The 23,979-nt window shown below is 41.4% G+C and overlaps 1 protein-coding gene and 1 pseudogene across 2 annotated transcripts in view; one reads left to right on the plus strand and one right to left on the minus strand.

Moving 5' to 3' along the window:
- Positions 1-10,695, plus strand: part of Clcn4 (chloride voltage-gated channel 4) — a 67,449-nt gene extending 56,754 nt beyond the window's left edge. For both annotated transcript variants that reach the window (XM_052712492.1, XM_052712576.1), the window contains exon 13: positions 8,723-10,695. In XM_052712492.1, the coding sequence (XP_052568452.1) occupies positions 8,723-8,813 (91 nt within the window). In that variant the 3' untranslated portion in view covers positions 8,814-10,695. The remainder of the gene's footprint in view (positions 1-8,722) is intronic.
- LOC128113960 (60S ribosomal protein L17-like) lies at positions 10,371-21,625 on the minus strand (annotated as a pseudogene).
- Between the last annotated feature and the right edge of the window lie 2,354 nt (positions 21,626-23,979).

The raw sequence follows: 23,979 nt of genomic DNA on the forward strand, positions 1-23,979 counted from the left end.
CCTTCAGCAATGATACATCATTTTAAAAGGATGAGAATCTAAAATACACATAAGTTTGTACATTTTATACTGGTTAAATAGTTGGGAAATATACAAATATGACAATAAATATTCTTCCTTGGGGAAAAAAAACCTGAAGTTGGCTGTGAAGTGGACACCTGAAGGGACATCTGCTCTAGAGTTACTGTGAAGGAGTCCAGGGAGGGAATGGGAATTCATCACAGCAAGCAGGATGGGTATGGTTCCTAACTCTCACATGAGGGCAGAGTGTGGGTGGATGATCAGTGTGTGTGTGTGTGTGTGTTTTGTTGGGTTTGACTGGGAACACCTTTCTTTGTTCCCCCACTTTTTATGGATGCTGTTACCCCAAAAGCAAATGCTATATCTGTTATTCTCAGACTGTTCCTAAGACATCAATGCATTTTTTTAAAAAAAGATACTTTTGTTACACAAATAGTATTAGAAAACAGGAATTTGATAGCTTGATGGCATCATTGCTGAAACTTTTACCTTGTGTTCTCACAGGCCAGGAAATCAATAACACAAATATAAATGGCCATGATAATGCCTAAGATGTAGTTCTCTAAGGGCCATTCTTTAGGCTTTGAGGTGTGGCTCAAGTTCCATAGCCTCAGAAGACTGTACAGAGAAAGGTGCTAGAAGCCCCATCATATATCTGCTATACTCCCAGCTTGGAGTCTGGAAATAAGAGGTGTTGTGTAGCTTCTGATATCCAACATAGTTTAGGCCTTTGTAGAACCCAGAGGCTGAACTGCTTAACACAGTTGATACCACTTTAGAGCCAATACACTCTAGTTTAACACGGTAGTCCTCAACCAGGACATTATTGTCCTGCTGGATCTAGGGACAATTTTGGGTGTCACAATCAGAGGAAGAGGTATTATAGTTGTGTAGTGGGTAGAGGTCAATGGTCAATGCTGGTAACATTATGCAGTGCACAACACATTTCCTGCAACAAAACCACAAATTTGGCTTAAAAAAAAAACTAGTGTCATAGTAGAAGGACCCTGGGTTGAATATTGAGGAATCTTACTCATTTGGCTTCCTCCTGCTGATCTAGTAACAAGAGTACAGACTCTGCAAACTTTCAGTGTGTACATTTACCTGCAGAACTTCTAATTGGAAGGACAGGTTTCTCCTTCATTCTGACTGAGGCTACAGATCACACTTCTCATGGATTCTAGAGGTACTCTCTACTGTCTCACACTTGCACATGTATTGGAATGCCCTTTCTAGATAGAGGATGAACCTCCAGGTGAAACTCACTTTTATGTTGTTCACCCCAGAACTTCTGGTCCCTGAGGTCTTGGGTAAGGCCTGAGAAAGTGAGTTTTTATCAAGCTCCTGGGGATCCCACTTTGAGAACCACTGAAATGAATACCTGCACTTGGGTTTCCAGCATGGAGTAAATACTGCAATGATTGCCCAGGCCATCTCAAGTGTATAGCAGTTTCTCCTTTCCTCTAAAATAGTCTGATGTCACTTATCATTGGAATTTCCAGTTCAGTCAGGAAATTCTGCCCCCAATGCCCACTTACACCTCATGGAGCCCCACGAGGTTTTCCTGTGAAGATCTGGGTGCTGAAATTGGCTCCGAATGTTCTAAGAGAAAACAACTCTCCCTCTCTCTCTGGCTCTACATGTTTTAAACAAATACAGATGCTGATACGTTAGTGCTGGCAAGGGATCCTTGTTTTCGGGGCCTTTCATCTTCTCCTTGGGCTTTCAGCCAGGGCAGGCCCGGCTCAAGCCAGCTTATGGTTTTGATGTGTTCCATTGCCATGTGCCTTCCCTGCTCTAGTGGATGAGAGTCTGAGCCTGTCCCTTGACCTGATTGTCTGCAGGCTATCTCTGGGCCTGGGGCCCAGAGTATTCATAAAACTAGACTAGGAATCAGAGATGCTTTGTACACAGAGTGCTGGAATCTAAGAAGCCTTCAGGTACTAAGATTAAATTTGGGTGGGTTTTTCTCCCTAGAGGTTCTAGAAATGGAAAGCAAGTCTGGGTGATTATATCAGGTTTCCCTCATCATTTTTGGGTGCCCCACAAGGGATCTGGGTGGCATAGCTGTCTCAGAAGATTCTAGCTGCTGCAGTCTGTAGTTTAGGTCCTTTGTCATGAATCTGGCCATTTATAATTTATCAGATTTTTCTTGGACTGCCACCTGAAGAAGCTGGAGTTCAAACACTTGATTTAAATCAAATAGGACATTTACTACCACTAATGAAGCCTGCTGGGTTTGATGTTGCTTCCTTCTGTGTTGATGTTTTGCTGTCTCGCAGGTCAGGGCATGATTTATGCTCAAAGCCAAGGAAGATCTAGAACGTATATTTTCTCAGTGCTGCTGGAACCAATCTAACTTACAGACTTTATAGTCACAGAACTTTATGAAGAGGTTTTCAGAACTATAATGCTTGATTTTTATTATTGTTCTTGTTTTTGGTAGTAGTGGTGGTAAGAGGATCAATCTCACTAAATTGCCCAGGCTGGCTTCAAGTTTCTGGGCTTAAGTGATCCTATTGCCTCAACCTCCCATGAGCCAAAACTATAGATAGGCACATGTTACCACTCATGGGTATATTATATCTTTGGATTCTATCTCTAGGGTAAGGAAAATAAAACAAGGCCCAGACTATATAGATACATGAAGGGTATGTGTGCACAGTTTCAGCATTTTGCAAATGATAGTGGTCATAGTTTTTGCAAGGAGATATGGGTGCAGTCAGTGTTTTTACTGAGCATCCATTGTGGCTGAGAACTGGAGAAGGCTCAAAGTGGTTTTAAAACAGAAGACCAGGGATGTAGCTCAGTGGTACATCACTTAGTGTGTACATAAGGCCCTGAGTTCCATGCCCAGCATCACACAAACAAAGTGTTAAAAAATAAAAGTCTCCTGGGCCTAGTGGCTCCAGCCTTAAATCCCATGTACTTAGGAGGCTAGGACAAGAGAATGGTAAGTTCAAGCTCTGATGCCTAGACTGCAGAGTGAGTTCAATATCAATCTGGGCAACTTAGTGAGACCCTATCTCAAAATGCAAAAATAAACTTGAGAGGATTGGGAACATGGCTCTGTGGTAGAGTGCTTACCTTACATGCGTGAGGCCCTAGGTTCAATCTTGAGAACTACACACACAAAAAAGCGAAGGCATTGACTAAGGAATAAGGAATAAGGAATCCAATTTAAGTGGTATCACCCAAGGCAAGTGCTCCAGAGGTAGCCATCATGATCTGTGTTTTCGAGTGAAAAATACATAGCAGAAGATGAGTGAGCTAGTTAAGCTAAAACACTGTTTACATGTTGAGCATGGACAACTGTGGGATCCTTGCCACCAGAAGAGCAACTATGAATGCTCTGTCCGTGTGAGCTGATCTGCTCAAATTTAGTTCTTGATCATGGTTTACATAGTGGCATATTGTAACTGTATACTCTGAGCTTCATAACTATTATTTTTTAATTTTGAAAGAATACCAGATTCCTCACACTTGCAAATAACCATGCTTTTCCACTTCCGGCTACTGGTCCTTTGCACTACAATTCTTTCACCTGTCCTTTATTCCTATCACTGTATTTTAGCATCTGAATGGAGAGGTGGACTTTGTATAAGTCCATGTGGTCCTGCCTTTATTTTTATTGATTCATTTTTCTTTTACAGCTATTATTTTATAATAATAATAATAACTTAATACTTATTAAGAAGAAGAATTGGGTGAATGTGCATATAATATGTTTGTGAGAGAGTGTGAGTATGGGTACATTTGTGCCACAGCTCATGTGTGGAGGCCAGAAGACAACTTTTTTTTTTTTTTTTTTTTTTTTTTTTTTTTTTTTTGGTTTTTCGAGACAGGGTTTCTCTGTGTAGCTTTGCGCCTTTCCTGGAACTCACTTGGTAGTCCAGGCTGGCCTCGAACTCACAGAGATCCGCCTGGCTCTGCCTCCCGAGTGCTGGGATTAAAGGCGTGTGCCACCACCGCCCGGCCAGAAGACAACTTTTGAGAGTTGTTTCTCTTCTGCCATCTTGTTTGAGGCAGAGTCTCTCTTGTTTCTTTCCTTCTGTGTACTTCGGATTACCTTCTCTATAAGCACCCAGGTGATTCTCCTCTGTCTTTCATCTTACTGTAGAAATGCTGGGGTTCCAAATGCATGCTACTGCATCCTGAATTTTTTTCCACTTAGGTTCCAGAAATCAAACCCAGCTCTCAGCCTTGCACAACAAGCACTTTTACTTGCTAAGCCAATCTTGCCGGCTATCTTAAAGCTTTATTGAGATAGTTGCATAACCTGCAATTCACCCATTTAAAATGTATAATTAGGTAGTTCAAATAGAAAAAGAATTTTGCATCCATCATCACCATCAAAGCCAAAACATTTCCATTACTTTTAAAGGAAAGCTTGTATCCCTCAGCTGTCACCTCTTGTACTAGTCCAGCCTTAGGCAACCATGGAGCTACTCTCTTAGCTTTGTGGATATGACATATCAAGGTGGTATATACTGTGTGCCCTTCTGTGATTGGCTTGTACCACTTGGTATAGTATTTTCAAGATTCATCTATGTTGAGGCTTGTGTCAGTACTTCATGCTGTTAGTGACAGAATAACTTTTCATTGTATGGATAAGCCACCGTTTATCTATTCATTCTTCTATTGTTAGACATTTGGGCTGTTTCCAGTTGGGGCTATTGTGAAAGAAGATTAGTGTGTAAGTTGTTAAGCAAACATGTTTTTAGTTTTCTTGACTTGCTAACCAGGAGTGGGTTTGCTTAGTCATGTGGTCACTCATTTAATTAATTTAGTCCTCCCCTCCCTCCCTTTTAGTTTGGGCAGTGTTTCTCAATAAAGGGTAACGTTTGGTAGTACCTGAAGAAATTCTGGTTGTCATAATTGTGGGGCAGGGCAGGGGTGAGCACCAGTGCTGCTGGCGAGTAGCAGAATCTGGGTAATGTACAGGACATGTCACTCCCTATGAAAAAGTCTCCAATTACCACAAGTATCAAAGTGGAGAAGTCATGAGTAAAGCCTTCATGGGATACAGAAGAGTAGAGAGTGTCATTTAGATCAAGGTTAGAACTCCTTCAGCCACAGCTATCTAGGAGGGAACCTCACTGGACACTCCTAGTTGGCTTTAAATAGTGACCTCTCTTAGCCTCAAATCTCCTTGCTAGCTCTGTTGTATCCTTGAAATTAATAAGTATTGGCAGAATGAGAACACACTGTATCTGACCCCAGGGGGAAAGCTGTCTTCTTTACCTGGGGAATCCAAGCCTCTGACATGGCTCAGGCCTCTGGAATATATGATTATGAAGACCCAATGGCAATACTGAGGACTCTGATATTTCTACTGAAGTATGGTGATTGACCAAATACTGGGTAATAGTACCACTGGGAAAATCATTACATCTCATTGGATGAATGCAGGGGCCCTTATTATGGCAGTTGATCCCCAAGCAGCTTAGACAAATTGAGTTGGAAAAAAGGATTTTCAGGAGTTATTAGCTGAAGCCAGGCTCATTCCTATGTGAGAAGCCCAGAGTGCCTTCTTTTGGCTGTGGTCACACTTGTGGAAGTGTTCCCAGGAGAAACTAGCATGCCATTACAAGAAGAGTGTCAATGTTTGGTTCCTTCAGGTTATTTGAGGACTAGAGCAATATATGGGTAGACCAACATATGGGGAACCCACTAAGTTCACTTAAGTCAGTTCAACGTATTATACAAGTTTTAGAGTTTCACATGATGTGGAAAGGGAAGCACTCAGAGGAAATTATTTTATCACAATTGTCCAGTACAGGCAGTTGAAGTCCTGATAAGGACTGAATTGTCTCCTTCTAAAATATTAAAGACCTAACCCTGATTTATGGCTGTTGCAGTAGGGAGAGGCACTGAGCCTTAAGGTTAAATAAGGCTGTTTCATTAGATCCTTAATCCAACAGGACTAGTGTCCTTTAAAAAAGAGGAAGAACCCAAGAAGTATCTATACACAGGGAGGAGGCCATATGAAGACACAGTGGGAGCATGGTGGTACCCATCTGTCATGCAAGGAAATGAGGCTTGGGGAAACTGGCCCTGTTGGCACCTTGATCTTATACTTTAATTCAACCACCATGTCTGTGGCATTTTGTTACAGCAGTACAGGCTCAATGATTCCAAAACTGCGAGTCAGCTTGGCAGATTTGGCAGAGCACTGTTTTCTGTTGCACAAAAAAAAGCTTCAATTCAATTTTACTGCATTGTGCGGCATTGTAGACATATATTTTGCTGGGTGTGGTAACTTATGCCTGGTAATCCCAACACACAGGAACCTGAGACAGGAGAATTGCCTTGAACTTGAGGCAAGGCAGGGCTACAGAGTAAGACCCTAATGTATATAATATATATCTTATTACATATATAACAATAATATAGCATAACACACACATACATACATACATACATACATACATACATACATACATACATACACATATATAAAGATGGTCAAAATCACGGAACCCAAAGCAGCTTGAGTTAGAGTTGCAGTCCTGGCCTCTAATCCATTTAAGCACTCACTCCCCAGTTGCTGTCTAGCATGCTTTTAGAAGGCCTTATGGCTGCTTTCCTCCCTCCTAAAGATGCTCCTGTGACACAGAGGGTGGGGAACAGTATTTGCTCACTTTCTTAATGTGATAGAAGAAGAAACTACCACCTGAAAGATAGCACATTTTCTAGATTGTTTGAGGTCCAATGTTGTCAGAGACAGCCTGATTTGTTCACCAGCTGTAGCTGGCATGGCTACCCCTTGGACAAATGCAGCTTTCTTCATATTAACTACTGGATAGTACAACATGAGTTTGGCTAATTAGGCTTGAGTTAAATGGCAATGTATTGTATCTGTGATTCCTTATTTTTTGGTTTGCCATCATCTTACATAGCCCCAGGAGTAGAGGCCTGTCATTTTGATTGCTCCGTAATTCTGAAGAGAGGCTGCTGTGGCTTGCTTCCTGGTCCTTTTTTCCCCATCGTGATGGAGATGGAGCAAACAATTATTTTCATACTTACCCGGTGATGGAATGTATTCCAAAGAAATTGTTCACATTGTCTTTGTAGAAAAATTCACTTCACCAGCAGGGCATGATTTGGTCCCACAGACTGTTATTTAAGTATTTAATAAAAAAGAATAAGGCAAGGTTGGTTCAGATGGGCACAGTACCATCTGCCCTGTTTACATCCCAGACTCTGTTCAAATGGGCACAGTATCATCCAGGGAGCTCTACTTGCATCCCAGTGTCTGTGAGCCATGCTCCCTAGGATTGTACAGTTTAGGTAACCCTGTAATAACAACCCTGGGAACCAGGTTCCTGGCTCAGCTGGTAAAGTGCTTGCTGTGCAATCGTGAGTTTGTATCTCCAAGACCGTCCTAAAAGCTGGGTGTGGTATTGCATATCTGCAACCCTAGCACTGGGGGGAGGATAGATGGAGCAGAAAATGGGAGGGTCCCTGAAGCTCATTGGCTCCAGCCCAGTTGAATCAGTGAGCTCTAGGTTCAATGAAAGACTCTGTCTCAAAAAATAAGCTGTTAGCAGTGGAGGAAGACCCATAAGTTAACCCCTGGTCTTGACACACACATAAACACAAATAAGTACATACACCATACATATGTATTTGTGCATGTGTGTATATATGCACACATGTGCATACACACACACACACACACACACACACACACACACACACACACACACACACACATAGACAACAGACTCTGGAAACTGGCACTCTTTAATAGTTGAAGACAATGGAATTTTGGAAGAGGAGAGAATGTGTATATTTGGCCAGAAGTGTACATTGTACTTTCCCCATCCAGTAACATGAAATTAAAAGTAGAATAATTTCTTTTGATACAATCTTACTTTGTATCCCAGACTTTCCTGGAGCTCCCTATGTAGGTCAGGCTAACCTCAAACACATGATACTCTTCTTGTCTCTGCTTACTTAGTGCTAATATTAATAGGCATATACTTCCATGTCTACATTAATTTCTTATACTAAGAAAACCCTTATATTTGGATTTTCTATGGTGTGGTCAGGTTGTGACAATAACTTTAACAGCCCTTTATAAATTGATTAAAATCTTAAAATTGAAGGCATTGTATTATTCACTGTAGGTTCACAGCTTGTGTCAAAAACAAGCTTCTGATATCAGTGGCTTAATAACAACTATTTTTTTATACTAAGTATAATGATACATACTTATAATCTTACACTTGCAATGCTGAGGCAGGAAGATCAAAAGTTTGAATCTGACCTGGACTACAAGTTCCAGGCATGGGCTGTATATGGAACCTCTGTCTCAAAACATACAAGCAAAGAGAAGAGTCATTTTTCTCACCTATTACATACTATGTAGGTTGCAGGTACAGGCTCTTCTCCAGCTATTCAGGGATCCATATCTTTGAATCTTGTGGCTTATGAATCAGTTTTCTGTGCTTCAGAGTCCTTCCCTGGCTCTCTTGTCCCTGGATGCCAGGTGAGGAGAGTGGAAGAGAGAAGAACTACACAGGAGACCTGAGAGAGGCACCTGTCATCTTTGCACACAGGCCGCTGCCTGGAGCTCATTCTATTGGTCCTGCTTAACCATAAGGAAGCTAGGAAATGTTGCCTGTCCCTGAGCCTGGTCACAAGTCTCTTCTGTCAGGCTGACTTCTTTTTTTCTGTTTTGTTTCCACTCCAGGAGACTTCTTGGGATCATCACAAAAAAGGATGTTCTGAGACACATGGCCCAGATGGCAAACCAGGACCCTGAATCCATCATGTTTAATTAGCAATAAGGCGGCAGTTATTTTGAGAAGACCAATAACTACATAATTTTTAAAGAAATAATCAAATGATACATTATGATTCCAGTGGAAGACCATGTGCTGAGGGCAGCAGAAATGAAAGCCTTGTTTGAAAGAAGGGGGAGAAGGATGAAACTTTTTTTAAAAAGGCAAAACCACAAATTAGTAGGCATTTTGTAATTAACCACTTATAATTTCCAAGCCGTGTTTCTTAATGAGTTTACTAACTGCTTTGGGGGCATGTGGAAGAGTGTAAATGACATAAATTATATGAGAATGTGGAACACCAGAAATCGCGGTCCCTTCACTCAAGGTTGATATTTGTAATTTTGGAGTACATGTGAAACTTTGAGTCCAAAAGACAAAGAGGGGTATCAGCATGCCACTATTATGTATTGGTTCCTAAAATTTTGCTATTATGTTAAGAAATCATAGGGAAGATATTGCACTTACTGTGTTGGAAGAGAAAAGAAAATTAAAGTTGGATACAGTGAAAGCTACAAGCAGACCCTGATGGGTCTATTTATGACCATCTCTTATCTTGCTTTTCTTCTCAAGCCCGTTGTTTTGCTTCTTTATCAGTCTGAACCAGTATCAGTGGTGCCCACCATAGTGAGCATGAAGAAACTACTTCTCCTACAAGAGACCAATACCTTGAGACTGGACAGTGAACTTTTGGAACATGTAGTACTGTGTGGACATTCCTCTCATATAAGGGGACACATTCTTACTTTGAGGGGACACTTGCCTCATCACTGATTTGCAACTCCAAAGCATCGACTTCATTTATTTATGCAGTTACTTGTACATTTGATATATAGACCAGTCCAGCCTCTGCCATGGATTATTGCCTGTGTGCTCCCAGATTGCTATAGTGTGTTTTGGTTTCTAAGTAGCATGTGTAATACTCAAAAACCAGCTACCCAGTGTTTCTACTTAACTTTCTTCTCAGGTCTTTCAGACAGAGCCATGATTAGGGTGAAGCATATGAGTTCTCAGTGGGAACTCCTCCAAATGAATTACAAAAGAAATAGTAAATTGATTCTAAATCTCTTCCATTCTCTTCTCTGTAGGATATAAAATGTCCAGTTTTAATGCCTAAGCATGTACTTTCATAATAGCAATCACAGCATAGGACAGAGTTACATTTTATACAGCCAATTGAAGCATTGGGTCTCTTTGTATTTGATCTTAATGACACTTTTATTCTTTTAGTCAGCACTTCTGTCTTTTCTGCAGGAAGGAATTAGTGTTTTAGGTCCATTGCATGATCTCTGTAAGATTTATGTCATTTGCCATTTCACTTCATCTTTGCCCCCCACCTTTCCCTCAGTCATCATCATTCTTTTCAATCTTATTGTCATTGGATGTGGATGTATCAGGTGCATGTGCACTTGGCTGTGTGTAGCAGAAAGCACAATTGACAGTCTGAGTAAGAAACCTAGGAGATGGTCACTCCAGGACTGTCTCCATGCTATTTCCAGAGATCCTAATTCTTCTGGCATTTCATTTTCGCTTCTCTTATCCTCTGCCCTTTGGCTTACTGCCTCATAGTTGTAAAAATGTTGCCCAGATGCCAGGTGTGATGTCTATTTACTGTGTGGGAAGAGGGAGAAAGAGGCGAGTAACAAGATAAAGTGTGTGTATCTGGGAAAGATAAGCTTTGCTAGAGATGCTCAGCATACAACCATTGGCTGGAATTTTGTCACATGTCTTGTCCTCCTAGATATATGTGAGTCTAGAAAGAAAAATTTTAGCTAGACACATTACTTTCTGAATGACAATTAGATTCTCTTAATAGGTGAGGAGGATTGGGTTTGGGGAGGGGAGTGTATCTGTCATATTAAATTCCATCATCATGTCCCTACCATTGTCTTTTGTGTCTTTTTTACTCTCTCATACTTGACAATCCTTCCAAACATCCCTCCAAGCATTCTTATAACCTTTTTGCATCTTACCCATTTTTGCACATTTGAGAGAAAAATTAATTCCTAAGCCGAGTCCATTTCTCAGGTCTAATAGGAATTTTAATTTTGAATAAACCCTAACTACAAGTGGGTTTCTGTGAATCTTCTCATTGTTACAAGAAATATATATTCTGAAAAGAAAGCCTTTTAAGTCAGATCATGCTGACAATTAAGGAATACTACAGTTCCAGCTATTTGTTTCTGTAACTAATTGTCTCCCTCTGAAATAATACTAAGTAGGCACATCAGTGTGAAAATATCCAGGTAATAGTAGTGATTTTAAGCCTTGGTTTGAGAATGAAGTTCATTGTCTCATTCATAGCATGTAAATATTAAGTAGTAGATCCTAATGTTAGGGTTGTTATTAGGTTTTGCATGGAACATTTATAAATGAAGCTGAATTCTCCTGGACTGTAAATTCTAAGTGTGAAAGATTACTTCATGTGGCTCCCCTTTTTTGCCCAAGTGGTTCCCCTCAGAGTTGGTCTGTAATGGAAGAGTATTAATTAGTCATAGCCAAGCCTTCTATAATCCATGAGCCCCCCAACCCCTGTGTGTGTGTGTGTGTGTGTGTGTGTGTGTGTGAAACAGGTAGCTTAAAAAAACAATGCACAACAGTGGAAGTATCACCAAAGGTCAGCAAAAACACATAATTCCCCTCTAACCTAGCAGAGTCCGTGGAGGAAGACTAGGGAATCAGTTTACTCTTGGCCAAAGTTACCAAGCGGAAATTGAAAGCATTGTGTATTTCTCCTAGTGCTTACCATGGAGATGGTGAAATAATTGAAAGTGTGACTGGACTGAAATAAGCCAGTCTTCTTTTCACTTGCAAATTGATCCTCTAATGTGGGATTGAGGATCAAAGCTGTGGTTAGACAGGCAGGTTAAGGTCAAGGATGGGTAGTGTGCTGTGGAGACTGCCTTCTTCCCAGGGAGCCCATCTCTCAAGCTATCATTTACCATTGAATAAGCTCCCTTGGGAACTCAATGCCCTCCTCTTTGTCACTTTTTTTTCCCTTTGGTGGGGATGGGGGTTGAGACAGGGTTTCTCTGTGTAGCCCTGCCTGTCCTGGAACTCTCTGTAGACCAGGCTGGCCTCAAACTCACAGAGACCCACCTGCTTCTGTCTCCGGAATGCTGGGACTAAAGGCATGCACCACCACCTCAGACTCCCTTTGTTACTCTTAGGAAAGCTTCCAGTAGGAACTCTGAGGGTATTTGCTGTATCCCAATATTAAGTTCCCATCCCCTTGGTGGTCTGATAAAAACTGGGACATGGAGGTGAAATAAACGTCTTTCCCAGTAATGCTCCTCCCCCTTTCCAGAACCAAAATCTTCAGGCATCTGTAAAACATTCTGGAGTCTTTCTGAATCCATTCTTCATACAAAAACCAAACAAAACTGAAAGTACAATGGAGAAGGTGTTTTCTGATGAGACACACCACCTATTTCTTGCATTCCCTCTCTGTTACTAAGGAAATGGGTTATAGAACACCAAAGAATGGCTAACCCCACCCCAAAGACATGTGGATTTATTCTTGATGTTTTTCAGTGCATTTCATGGGAATGTAGATATTCCTCTGGCTTTTAGGGATAGGCAAATGTGCCAAAAGGAAATCTTCAAGTATTCAGCCCTCACTGTTCCAAAGAACAGTTCTCTACTTTGTCCTTCCCAAAGGCCTTTCCAAGGAGAAGGTGTAAACATACATTTTGAGCCTACTAAGTCACCGAAACTAGACATTTGAGAATGATTTGTTCCATTTAGGCGAGAATGGGTTACTTTAAGTTATAAACATGTGTATATTCTGCTTAGTATTCATTATCAGATGCTGTGCTAGAGATGATGAGAAACTCATAAAGGAGAATGATGGAATCCTTATGTAATTGCAATATTCCACCTTTTGGATTTGGGCAGTGGTTTATCAGACTCAGCTTCTAACCTTTGAAATGATTTACATGAGCACAGAGCCAGTATATCTGACTTGGGAAATAATAACCAGATCCCATTTTACCAGCATAATAACTATTTATTTGCCATGTTAGGTGTGCTGGAAATGAGCCTATGTGTGATTTTATGGGATATGTTCACATTTGGTCTTGCAACAACCACATAGTAATGTGTTATTTTTGTTTAAATTGTAACACTGTGTAAGCATTGGTACCTTATTAAAAATTAAATGTTTGAACTCTGTTTTTAAAAAGAAAACACACACAATTCTCAACAAGCATGTTGTAAGTGGAAGAGAGGTGATTTCACTGCACATTTCTTCCCAAAAGGCATTCTTGAGACCTCCTGGTGATGGTTGCTGACACACCCAGCCACAGGAAAGACCTGCTTTGCAAGATTGTTGTGCAGATTCTGATGCCAATGTGGTTGGATTTAAAATCCCTTGTTCTTGGCAGAGTGGACAATGACTAACTCAAAATTCAGACTGGGCCTTTAAATTTCCAAGAATGGGGCAGGATCATTTTCCCCAGGCCATCTGTGTGTCTATTCTGTGTTGGAGACTAGGAAGTACAGCTTGGCATTCTTTATTTTAATGAAAGTGGAAAACAGAAGGGCTTGCACTATGTCCTCCCCTACCATCTCTCTCTCTATTTTTTTAATGAAAACTTGAAAGAAAATTGAAAAAGAGGAGGAAGGGCCAAAGAAATACTCAGAAGGGGTGTTAATCAATATCTGCAGTGAAAGTAGTTTTCTTCTGATTGGGAGGAAAACAGTTTGGGGAAGAACATCAGGTGCAACTGTCCTAAGATAGAAGGTGGCCTAGCCTGCTGTGGTCCCGTCCAGGGCAAATGGCTACAGATGTGGTAGAGGTTGGGGCAGCAGCAGACATGTTTGAAGTCTGTTTCTTTTTGGAGAGAGAACATACATTAATAGATATCTCAGGATCTTGAAGGACCAGGTAAAGACTCATGGTTTGAAGGAGTGACATAATTTAATTTGTGCTGCTCACAAACCATTCTGGCTGTTGGACAGTGAGTCAGGAGGTCAGGAGTCTGGCTAGATGAACAAGTGTGGAAGCTTGCTCTAGTCAAGTTCATGAATAAAGGCTTGATTGCTAAGGTGTTGTACCCATGTCACAAAACCCCAGAGACCACCAAAGAGCTGGTTTCTGATGCAAGCACATAGGAGTCTTTTTATTGTCAGGTTCGAACCTGGGCCACCACCCAGCAGATGAAGGGAAATGCAGCAGCCCAGGGCTCAGAGATTGGAGGGTTTTAAAGGAAAAAACCACAAGCCAGGAATTACATGCCTTGGTGGTTTGGGGGATTTGGTAAAAGGGATATGGGGCAAGGTGATTTTTTTTGAAACTATTGGTCTAGACTTTCAGCACAAAACCACATTTGAAACTATTGGGTTAGACTTTTGGCGGAGAGCCATAACCTGCTGACAGGATTATCTGGATATCTTCAAGGGCCATAAATTGCAGACAGAATGTCTGCAGGAGCATCTGGATCTTGTTAAACTTTACTGCCCTGTATCTGTTCTAGTTGTCATGGCACATTCCTGAGATTCTTCCTGGAACTGAGTACAGCCTCTAGTCACCAGGTGGTCTAAGATGGTGGCCCTTCCCTAAGAAGGAGTCTGTAAAGTCAAGTTTAGGCCTTCATATTGCCTTCACAATGGAAGAGCCAGCAAGCTTCCTGGTAGACTGGCTATATTGACTGATGGGCTAGATGAGACAAGGAGCTTCATTGTTCTGCCAAGATCATGGGGACCCCCCAAAAGAACACCTTGGTGACCAAATCCCATATGTAAAAGCAAAGAGCCTTTATTCAAGCTCGAGCTTGGTCTCTTTGTCTGTCCAATGCAGTGTAGCAGTGAGAGCAGAGAGTCCTGAGCTTGGAAGGGGTAGGGTTTTTAACCATAGCAGAGGTTGGGGTGAGAAGATTTCCAGGGTCCAGGACCCTGATTGACTGGCATTTGTCTAGGGGTATCTTAGTAAAAAAGGGAAATAGGTCTGTGCTAGGCTCAGGGACATCTGGCAATCTTATCTAATCCTAATGATTGGAATGTTTGGGATATCAAGTACTTCCTCTTAGATGCTGGCCCATCCCTGGGCAGATTCCTGGGTGGTGTCAGCTTATGGTTTTTCCTGGATCCAGGTGTTGCCTACCAGTAGGCCTGTCACAGCAGCTGTGTCTGGGCCCTTAAGCCTGCCATGGCAGCCGTGTGGTCAAGCTGTTTTGGGCCGCCCACATTCATATGGAAATGTTGATGGTGAAACCAATGTTAAGCTTTCAAGTACAAAATTCAGAGGAATCCATAGGGTTAGAAATGGAAATCAGGTCATTGGTGTATCAGTGATACTTAAAGCCATGCCATATTGGGCGTTCAGAAAGTTACATAAATGTGAGGTGCCTACAGGACTACACTTGAATTCGAGCTCCATCAAGACCTAGCTGAGTGACATTTTCAACCTTATCAAATGTCTTAGAGTGGTGGTTCTCAATCTGTGGGTCGTGACCCCCTTGGATTTGCATATCAGATATTTACATTAGTAAAATCACAGTTATGAAGCAGCAATGAAAATAGTTTTATAGTTGGGGGTCACCACAAATAGTTGCAGTTTAGGAAGGTTGAGTACCACTGTCTTAGAGCCTGGTTTTCCCCATTTCTTTAAATTGAGATAGATCCTTCACCCATTAGCATGCCTGTGAGAATTAAATGTAAGAACTACTATAAAATTTTGGCATAGAACATAGTCATGCAAATATGACTATTATTTTCTTCCATTATGAAGCCTTCTCATTATCTTCAATTGGAAATTCATTTAGAGTTGGTAAAGAACACACACACATGCACACACACACACACACACACACACACACACACACACACACACACTACTTTGATAATAAGACACTTGCCAATGTAAACCCAGATTGGGCTAGCCAATTCTTTCTCTTTCCAGCTCCTGTTATTAGTTTTACAATGAAACAAAACAAACACCTCCTCACAAACCAACAAAAATTCCAAAATACACACCTCTTAAGAGTTTTCAAAATTGTTTCTTTGTTGATTCCAAGTTCATGGGGGAGAAGTTATAGAAAAGGAAACAAAAGAAATTTTCATTTTTCTATAGCTTTATATTAGCTTAAGGAGAAAAATCACTAACATGAATGGATCATATATTGATCAATTTGAAATTTGAAACAAGATCTCATGATAAGCAAGAATGTGTGCAAGTTGCTTTATTTTCAAACAATGTAAAACTTGATACCCACTAGCAAAGAAAAAAAACTCTCCAGCACAGTGTTAATGTAGAAATAAGTCTGTTAGTAGAATTCATGAAAAAATAGACTTTTGAAGGCATTAGATACTTGTCTTTAACACGATGTAGTTAAAAACTAAAGAGTGATAACGAACAAACAGGATTTGTCCCAAAGGTGACAACCTCTAAGTATTACTTCTGGGAACTCAGCCATAGTGGCCTCACAAATGTCTGGGTCATGCATTGGGTTCCTGGATTTTTGTAGATTGAGTCAGGACCAGAAACTTCCATCTCTGCCTGGGGCCATGTGCACAGTGCTGGCATGCCTATGCTTGTGGCTCTTCTCAGTTCATTGGTAGTTAATTGGCTAGAAAGAAGCTATGTGGAGGCAGATAGGGAGCTTCTATTTTTGGCAGTTCCTCAACATTACATTTCATTAAAGAAATGTTTTTTTTTTCTTTCTGAATGAGCAATAAGCAAAGAGCACCTTGTGGGGATTTCCAAACCCCTTTAGTCAGGGTTTGGCTCACAGAATGAAGGGAGCAATTTATATGTGATTCCAGCATTTGTTATGGAACACATTATTTCAAAGATTAAACAGCCGTCCTCAATCTAAACAGATTCTGTCAGAGAAATTGAAAACACATCCATAAATTCTCAGTACACAGGCTGCCTGATGGGTTGGGTCCAGAGGACGCTTGCTTGATAGAACATTCCTTCCTTCTGAGGTGCTCCATGCTCATTTCAAAAGCTCACATTCTCAAGACTTCCACCTGTTTCTAGCTGATACAAATGCAAACACAAATTGGAGCTCATTCCCTTTTGATGAACAGGTTTCTTTTCCTGCCATTTCTCAAACTTCAGTCTGTTACCAGAAAGCCATTTTTAGGAATGGCTCCTGGGTGGTTTACAGGATCAACAAGGAACTTTCTCCAGAGAGTTGCCAAGCCCAGTTGTTGCCCAGGGCAGATATTTCCATGGGTTATTAAAGAGGTTGGGGGAGAGAGCAAGTCTGTGTAAGGTACAGAGGGTTGCTCACAGCTCCTGCAGGATAAACATCATTCGGTGGGATGATCTAATATATCAGATGACAAGTAGTTTTTGTAGTTCACTAATTGGTGGTGGGAACATGGGAGCTCAGGAAGTCTCTTTTTTAGTTTCTTCTAGAATTTCTATCTGTGTGCCCTGAGAAAAGTGAGTTCACGTGAGTGGACTGTAATTGCATCATGTATATAGTAAGGACTTCTCCTTTCATTCTGCCAACAGTTTAGATGATGCCCCATTAGGCCTATACTATCAGAGGAAGTGCAAGGTCATAATGCAAAATCTACCTGTGTCCTGGTCTGCAGAGCTGAATCTTCACCTTATCTACCTAGCTGATTTGTGTGTGGAATAAAATTTGAGAAGCCATCCAAATGAGAATTTACTGCCAACTCTGAGATAGACATTCTCTAAGATTCCCTCCCAAAGGAGGGAGTGATGACCATAGTAACCACAAATCCTCCCACAGCTTCCCAAGTGCTGAGATTATAGGTGTGCTTCATGATGCCTGGTGAAATACTAGTCTTGATTTAGATATTCACAGAGGATTCAATGAGTTGTGATGGCTCATACCTGTAATCTCAGCACTCCAGGATGGGGGTGGCGGGTGGGGGGAGAAGGTGCGGTGAGTATCAAGGCAATTAGTTCTAAGGCTGCCATAGCTTGCCACCCTCTGGCCTATGGGAATGAGAAAGGGGATAGATGAGTTCTGGTGGAGGTAAGGTGCTAAAACAAGCACACAGATACGTGTAGATAGTTATACCTGCATGGCTTAAACAAGCCCTGCCACTGGGAAATCAACCCCAGGTGTAGAAGGGTAGAGTGATTGTGAGAAGAGTCGAGGAAAGCAATAGTCCAGGAGTGTCTGGAGAAGGATAAGCCAGGGCGCACACACACACACACACACACACACACACACACACACATGCACACACGCACGCACACTTCACCCATGTCTTGGGATGAGCATCGGTAGGCTTAATTGTCCATAGGCTACACTGAAGGTGTCAGCAAGAATTCATGCATCCTCTTGCTCTACTTTCGAGTTGGAGGTTTTGTTGTTATTTGTTTGTTTTGTTTCCTTTTTGAATTTTTAATGTTCTGGGGTTTTTAGGATCACACATTTTGTAAAGATGAACATTCTTCTGTGATTAAATGAGCCCCCATCTGTTTATATCCAAAGTCACATTCTTTGCTTCAATTTGATCCCAGGTGCTCCTTTTTTTTTTTTTTTAATTGCATTTCATATTCATCTGTGTAGCCATCCCCTTCTCTGACAGGGCTGGCCCCTAATCACTGCAGTGCTTTTACCCCTGCATCTGGGACTTCAAAGGCCCCAGAAGTCATATTGAAATATGAACTCCAAATTGTCCCTGTGAGGGAACCCAGGCAAGCATTGTTAGTCAAGACTCATCAAGGGGACAAGGGAGAACAGGGTACCTCGGCATGACATGGAGGTGAAAGAATGCAACTTCATCCTCAGTCCTCCTCCAGTCTCCTGGTCCAGCGCACTGCCACTGATCATAAAAAACCCCACTGGGACATACATAATGCAAGGCCATACATCGGTCACCCAGAGTGTGGGGACAGCCGCCTGTGCCCAGGAAAGAATGTTTGTTTCAAGCAAAAGGTCACAGCAGCAGCTGCCAATGGGAGAAAAAAAGCAGAGAGGGGGGACTCCCGCAGACTGACATGGGAAAGTATAAACAATGATTACAGGCTCCGCAAAGGGGCTGTTGTTGGGTGAAATCACATCATCTGATTTGGGTTTTGGTTGTGTAATTACCGACCTAGAGAATGTAACTGCAAAGCACATGCTGTTTCCAGAGTGGGCAGGACCACGTGAGCTCCTGACGGTTTCAAGTCTGCACTTTGACATTCCTGTTGGGCTCCAAGACCTAACAAGAGCAGGCCCTGCTTTAAATAGAAGCTTCATTTTAAGTTCCAAAGCACGGTCCCGGAAAGCAGTTGGGGCAACTTGCGCTTCCATTTGCTTTCTTCAGCCTGGAGCTAATACAGAATATTGATTCCTAATGTGAGAGTTCTGAGGGTGCAAAAGTGGCATCAGCTTTCTTGGTCAAATTGAAGAGTTTCTCAAGGGCAAGGAACTTGGCTTTTGGTGTCAGTTTTAGCATTTTATATATTAATGATTATCAATCCTGGGTTTTAAAGAATGGATAAAATGCTGAAAGGCTGTTCTTTAGCTGTTACCTTTTGCAATCAATCAAGGAATCATCTTGGCAGAGTTTTCTGGAGATGTGGTTCACTTTTCCCAAAGAGATCCATCTGCCATCATGTGAAATATCACATAAAACAGTAAATTCCAAAAGAAAATGAAATGGGCTTGGTATTGTGTGGCCTGAGAGTGATTCCTTAGTTGAGACCCTGAACTTCCAAAGGATAAATATGAAAGTGGAGCCTGAAGATGCTCTGTGCCCTGCTGTATCTTTGATCAAACTCAACCTGTAGAGGAAGTGTGGCAGGCTCTAAATGCCATAGAGACTAAGTGTTCAGGAAATCCATGCCAGTGACTTTACTGAAAATGTCACATCAAAGGCAAAAAAAAAAAAAAAGCCCCACTAACTGGAAAGTTCTTTTGGTGTTCAGTGTTGAGAGAGAATAGAAATAAGATTAAATTTCAGTATTTCTGGATTTGGTTATTAGATGCCCCCCTCTTTATAAGAACTTTAAGAGATTTGATTCTGCTTTACTAGAAAACTACTCAAAAGTACATCCAATAAACCAAGGCTGATGAAGATAAAAAATATAGTTGGACTCCCAGAGACTCAATCATCAACTTCAGAGAAGTAGTCCAAAGCATTATTATTGTTTACTTTTATCTGCATTTATTTTATGCTCTCTCTCTCTCTCTCTCTCTCTCTCTCTCTCCAGTTTCTTCTGTGCAGCCTTCTCTTCTGGCTTCAGAACAATTCGTTCCTGTTCAGTGAGGATCTTCTCAATGTGGCAGGGAGAGCTCATGTATGGGTTAATCCGGCCATGAGCTCTGTAAGTTTGTGAGTGCTTAGGTGCTTTGTTCACCTGGATGTGTTCAATGACTAGAGAATCTACATCTAAACCCTTAAGTTTGGTATTACTCTCTGCAGTTTTAAGCATGTGCGGCAAAATTTCAGCACTCTTTTTGGGCTACCAATTCTGTGTCCAGCCCCACTGTTTGGCCTGGGTGCATCTACGACTCCACAATTTTACCACGGCACATATTGCTTCTTCAAAGTGACATCTTTCAGGCACTTGATGGATTTTTGGATATGCATACCCTTGATGGCCTGGACAGTTTCACAGGTGTTCTTAAAGTGAACACAAAGATTTGAACCTCTTGATTTGCATGACTTTGTAGGGTGTGTTGAGAGTAGTGAACCATCGTCACAAGTCACTACAGAAGTCAAGTCTCAGGCATCCTAGTCTCCTCAGATCATCCGGTGCCTCCACCTGCGGCCGGGCCCTGTCACCGGATGCCTACTCCCCAAGCTGCTCTGTGGTCCAAAGAGGCCTGTGCAATCCTGGGCTCCAGGTCGGACTCAAAACATTATTTTGAACCACAACATCTAAGATGGACACAGGTCATCAATGCAGATGTTTCAAAGATAGACACTGTTTGCAATGTGACTCTGAAGGGAATAAGAAACTGCCACTACAAAGTATGCAATTCTGAGGTATTGACCTCAGAAACTCACTCTGTTGTATTTTTTAAAAGCAAGAGGTGATATTCCCATGTGAAGGTGCCCTTTTTTTATTTCTTCTTCTTCTTTTAGTTCTGAGACTGTAACCTGGGGCCTTACACATGCCAGGCAATTGCTTTTTCACTGAACTATGTCCGGAGGTCCTTTTAAAATTTTTCATTTGAGAAAGGGTCTTGAAAAGTTAAAAGTTTCTCAGGTTGGCTTTGAACTCACTCTGTAGCTTAGGCAGGCCTTGAACTTGTGATCTTTCTGCCTTGGCCTCCAATTAGTTGGAATTAAAGGTCTGTGCCACCAGAACTGGTGAGATATCTTTTTTATATGAAAAGGAATTATATTTTTATTATCAGCAACAAAAGATGAAATTAGGAAAATTCTATATAGACTTCATTAAAATAATTCCTTTAGCTTCCCCACATAATTTAGATGCTTTTCCACCACTTACAATTCTTATTGAATTTGGTAAATGACTCTTTCTTTGGGTCTTCATTCCTTTATGACTGACCCCCTCACACCTCATAAACCTGTATTTAATAAATTCGTATGTTTTTCTCCTCTTAACTCATTTTGTGTGATTTTAATTCTCAGGCCCAGCTGAGTCTCTCAGAGGCTAGAGATGGGAGGCTTTCCCTCCTCCCAGGGCTTTTCTCAGAGGGTCAAGGAGTCAAAAGCAAAATATAAATGATATTGGACTAATAAGCATCTTTATTGATGTTTTATAAAAGGAAAGCTTTTTATGTGCATTCACATAGTTCATGCTAGTACCAACCTCCCTAAGAGCCCCCACACAAGCTACCTTAGCCAACTTCTACTCTCGCACCCTGTAATGACTGCAATGTTCTTGGCAGCCACATGCTGTGCCCGGAAGAGTCCATCATTAAGGCCCCAGAATTTAAGATGGCAAACTTATTTCTGGTCCTTTTAGTTGCCCTGAGTCAAGACGTCAAACTCTCTTTCTGTACCCAAGATGACTCAATCAGAACCTCAAGGCATAGCTCCAAGGCACTGGTATTTTGTAAAACTATTAACACTAAGATCTTTTGGTTAATCTTTTTTCTTTTTCTTCTTTCCAAGCTCTGGTTTTATGCTTCCATCGCTCCTATGCTTGAGCTAAGAAGTGCCATTTCCCTTCAATGTGTGCCAGCCAATATATTCTACAGAGGCCTTGGATTCTCATGGTTCATTCCTCCAAAATGAATACATTTCTCAGATTGGCTTTTAACTCACTGTAGAAAGGTTAAATAAATCTCTATTCACTAAACTACATCATTTCTGACAACTAGGGTTAGTAGGCTCATTTGCAAAATCAATCACCTCACTCCCTCTCTTGAGACTAAAGGTATGAAGAGACAAGACTGAGAAATAGCCTTGCCAAAGGCAAATGACTTTATTAAGGCTCTGACTTAAAGTCACATTGTCTCTGGTACCCATCTTTACAAAGGTGAAACTAGATGAAACTTATATATATTGATGAACTTGAACTTTGTTATAAGACAGACATGGTTTTGAGTCCAGACTCTCCTACTTGCTAGCTGTGCAACCTTGGGCAAAGCACAGAGCCTCTGTAAGCTTTTGTTTGCTCATCTGTAAAATATGTGAATTCATCCATCCACAAAAACCTGCCGAACACAGTAGCTTACACAGCATCAACACTGTGCCATACAAATATGACTGTGCCAGAGAAAGTACATACTCACTGAATCCATGTTCTTCTCATCTTTCTGGGCTCACAGATTCCCTACATTTCCCAGCTTTCTTTGCAGATAGGTGTACACATGTGCTGTTTTTAATCGATGGTATAGAAACAAAAATTGATGCTCACAAACTCTGTTGTAATCCTTTACAGCCTTCCTCTTTGGGGCAAGAATGGAGAGGACCTAGAATGACATTTGAAGTCATGGGTTGAAGACAGAAGCTCTGGTATCAGCCTAGGCCTCTAAAGGACTGTGAAGGAGGACTTTCCAGTGGTCTATTTGCCTGCTCAGTATTGATATGTGAGTCTGTGGGACTCAATTAGTTCTTCCACAGGAGTCACTTTAATCAAGCAAATTGTCTACCCAGAGTGAGAAGTTATTTCCAGTACGAAGTCTTAGAAGGCTGGGCAGTAGTGTGACGAAGCCAGCTATAGCAGTTCACAAGAGCTAGTTAAATATGTAAGAGTTCTGTGAGCCATCTTATGTCATAGTACTAGGTTGCAATGAGCCACAACAGTAATATTTACATCATAGAAATTGGTAGGCACTATAAATCAGGATTTTGTGTCTTTGTTGGTGGTGAGGTTGCCCAATTGGAACATTTGTCCATACCACTGGCAAGGAATATATCATTTTCCTGTTTGCCTCATTCTAAAACTTCGTAACATTGTATATTTGTGTGAACTAAAAGTATTTGTGACTATGAACCAAGATTAAGGTTGAATTAAGACAAGAGATATTAAAGTGTGCTAGCAAAAATCTAGGGTTGAATGGAGCATAGGGTAAAGGGGAAATAGGAAGAGCAGCCCCATATCTGCCCTTCATAGGGATATATTGTTGTGTCTTGAATCCTAGAAAATTTCAGGTCTCTAATTTCCTTTACTTCCTTTACTGGCTGTCACTTGTCCATCTGCAAGTGGGTATTATACTCCCTAGTGGCAGGTACCAGGGGAGTGTTTTAGTCTCTTTGTGTTCCTGTGACAGAGGCTAGGGCTGATACAAAGAGGGAACTGTCTCCATCTAGGCTTTCCCAATAGCAAACGCTGAGACAAAGAATCAAGTGCAAGCTAATCATGTAGAATGTGATGCCAGAACATGAGAAAGTAGGGGAGAAATGAAGCAGGGAAGGGAGGGCAAACAACCCTCAAAGGGGCTGTGATCCAGTACATTGCTGCTGTGGGCATCTGGGGGAAACAGAAAAAAATATAGAACACATATTTCAAGGTCCTTTCTCCAATAAGAGACAGTAGGCTGTGTCCTATTAGCTCTCTTCAGACATTGGTTGGTATAGCACTATAAGCCTAGGATTCCCATATCCTGTTGAGACAGCCAAATTGCTTTTTACATTCATTATCTAGTCCCTGAGAGTCTCTGCTCTGGCAAGACTCTCACTTTATCAGAGGCGAGCTGATCAAGTTCTGTAGATCAGGACTTTTCATGTGCTCCCTTAGCTGCCCTTCACTGTGACTCTAGTGACATTTTCACCCTGACCTCTGCACACATTTAGTTCTCTGTATTTATACACTAGGAGAAAG

The sequence above is a fragment of the Peromyscus californicus genome, unplaced genomic scaffold (assembly GCF_007827085.1).
Source record: "Peromyscus californicus insignis strain IS unplaced genomic scaffold, ASM782708v3 Scaffold_10__1_contigs__length_136768540, whole genome shotgun sequence".
Classification (NCBI taxonomy): Eukaryota; Metazoa; Chordata; class Mammalia; order Rodentia; family Cricetidae; genus Peromyscus; species Peromyscus californicus.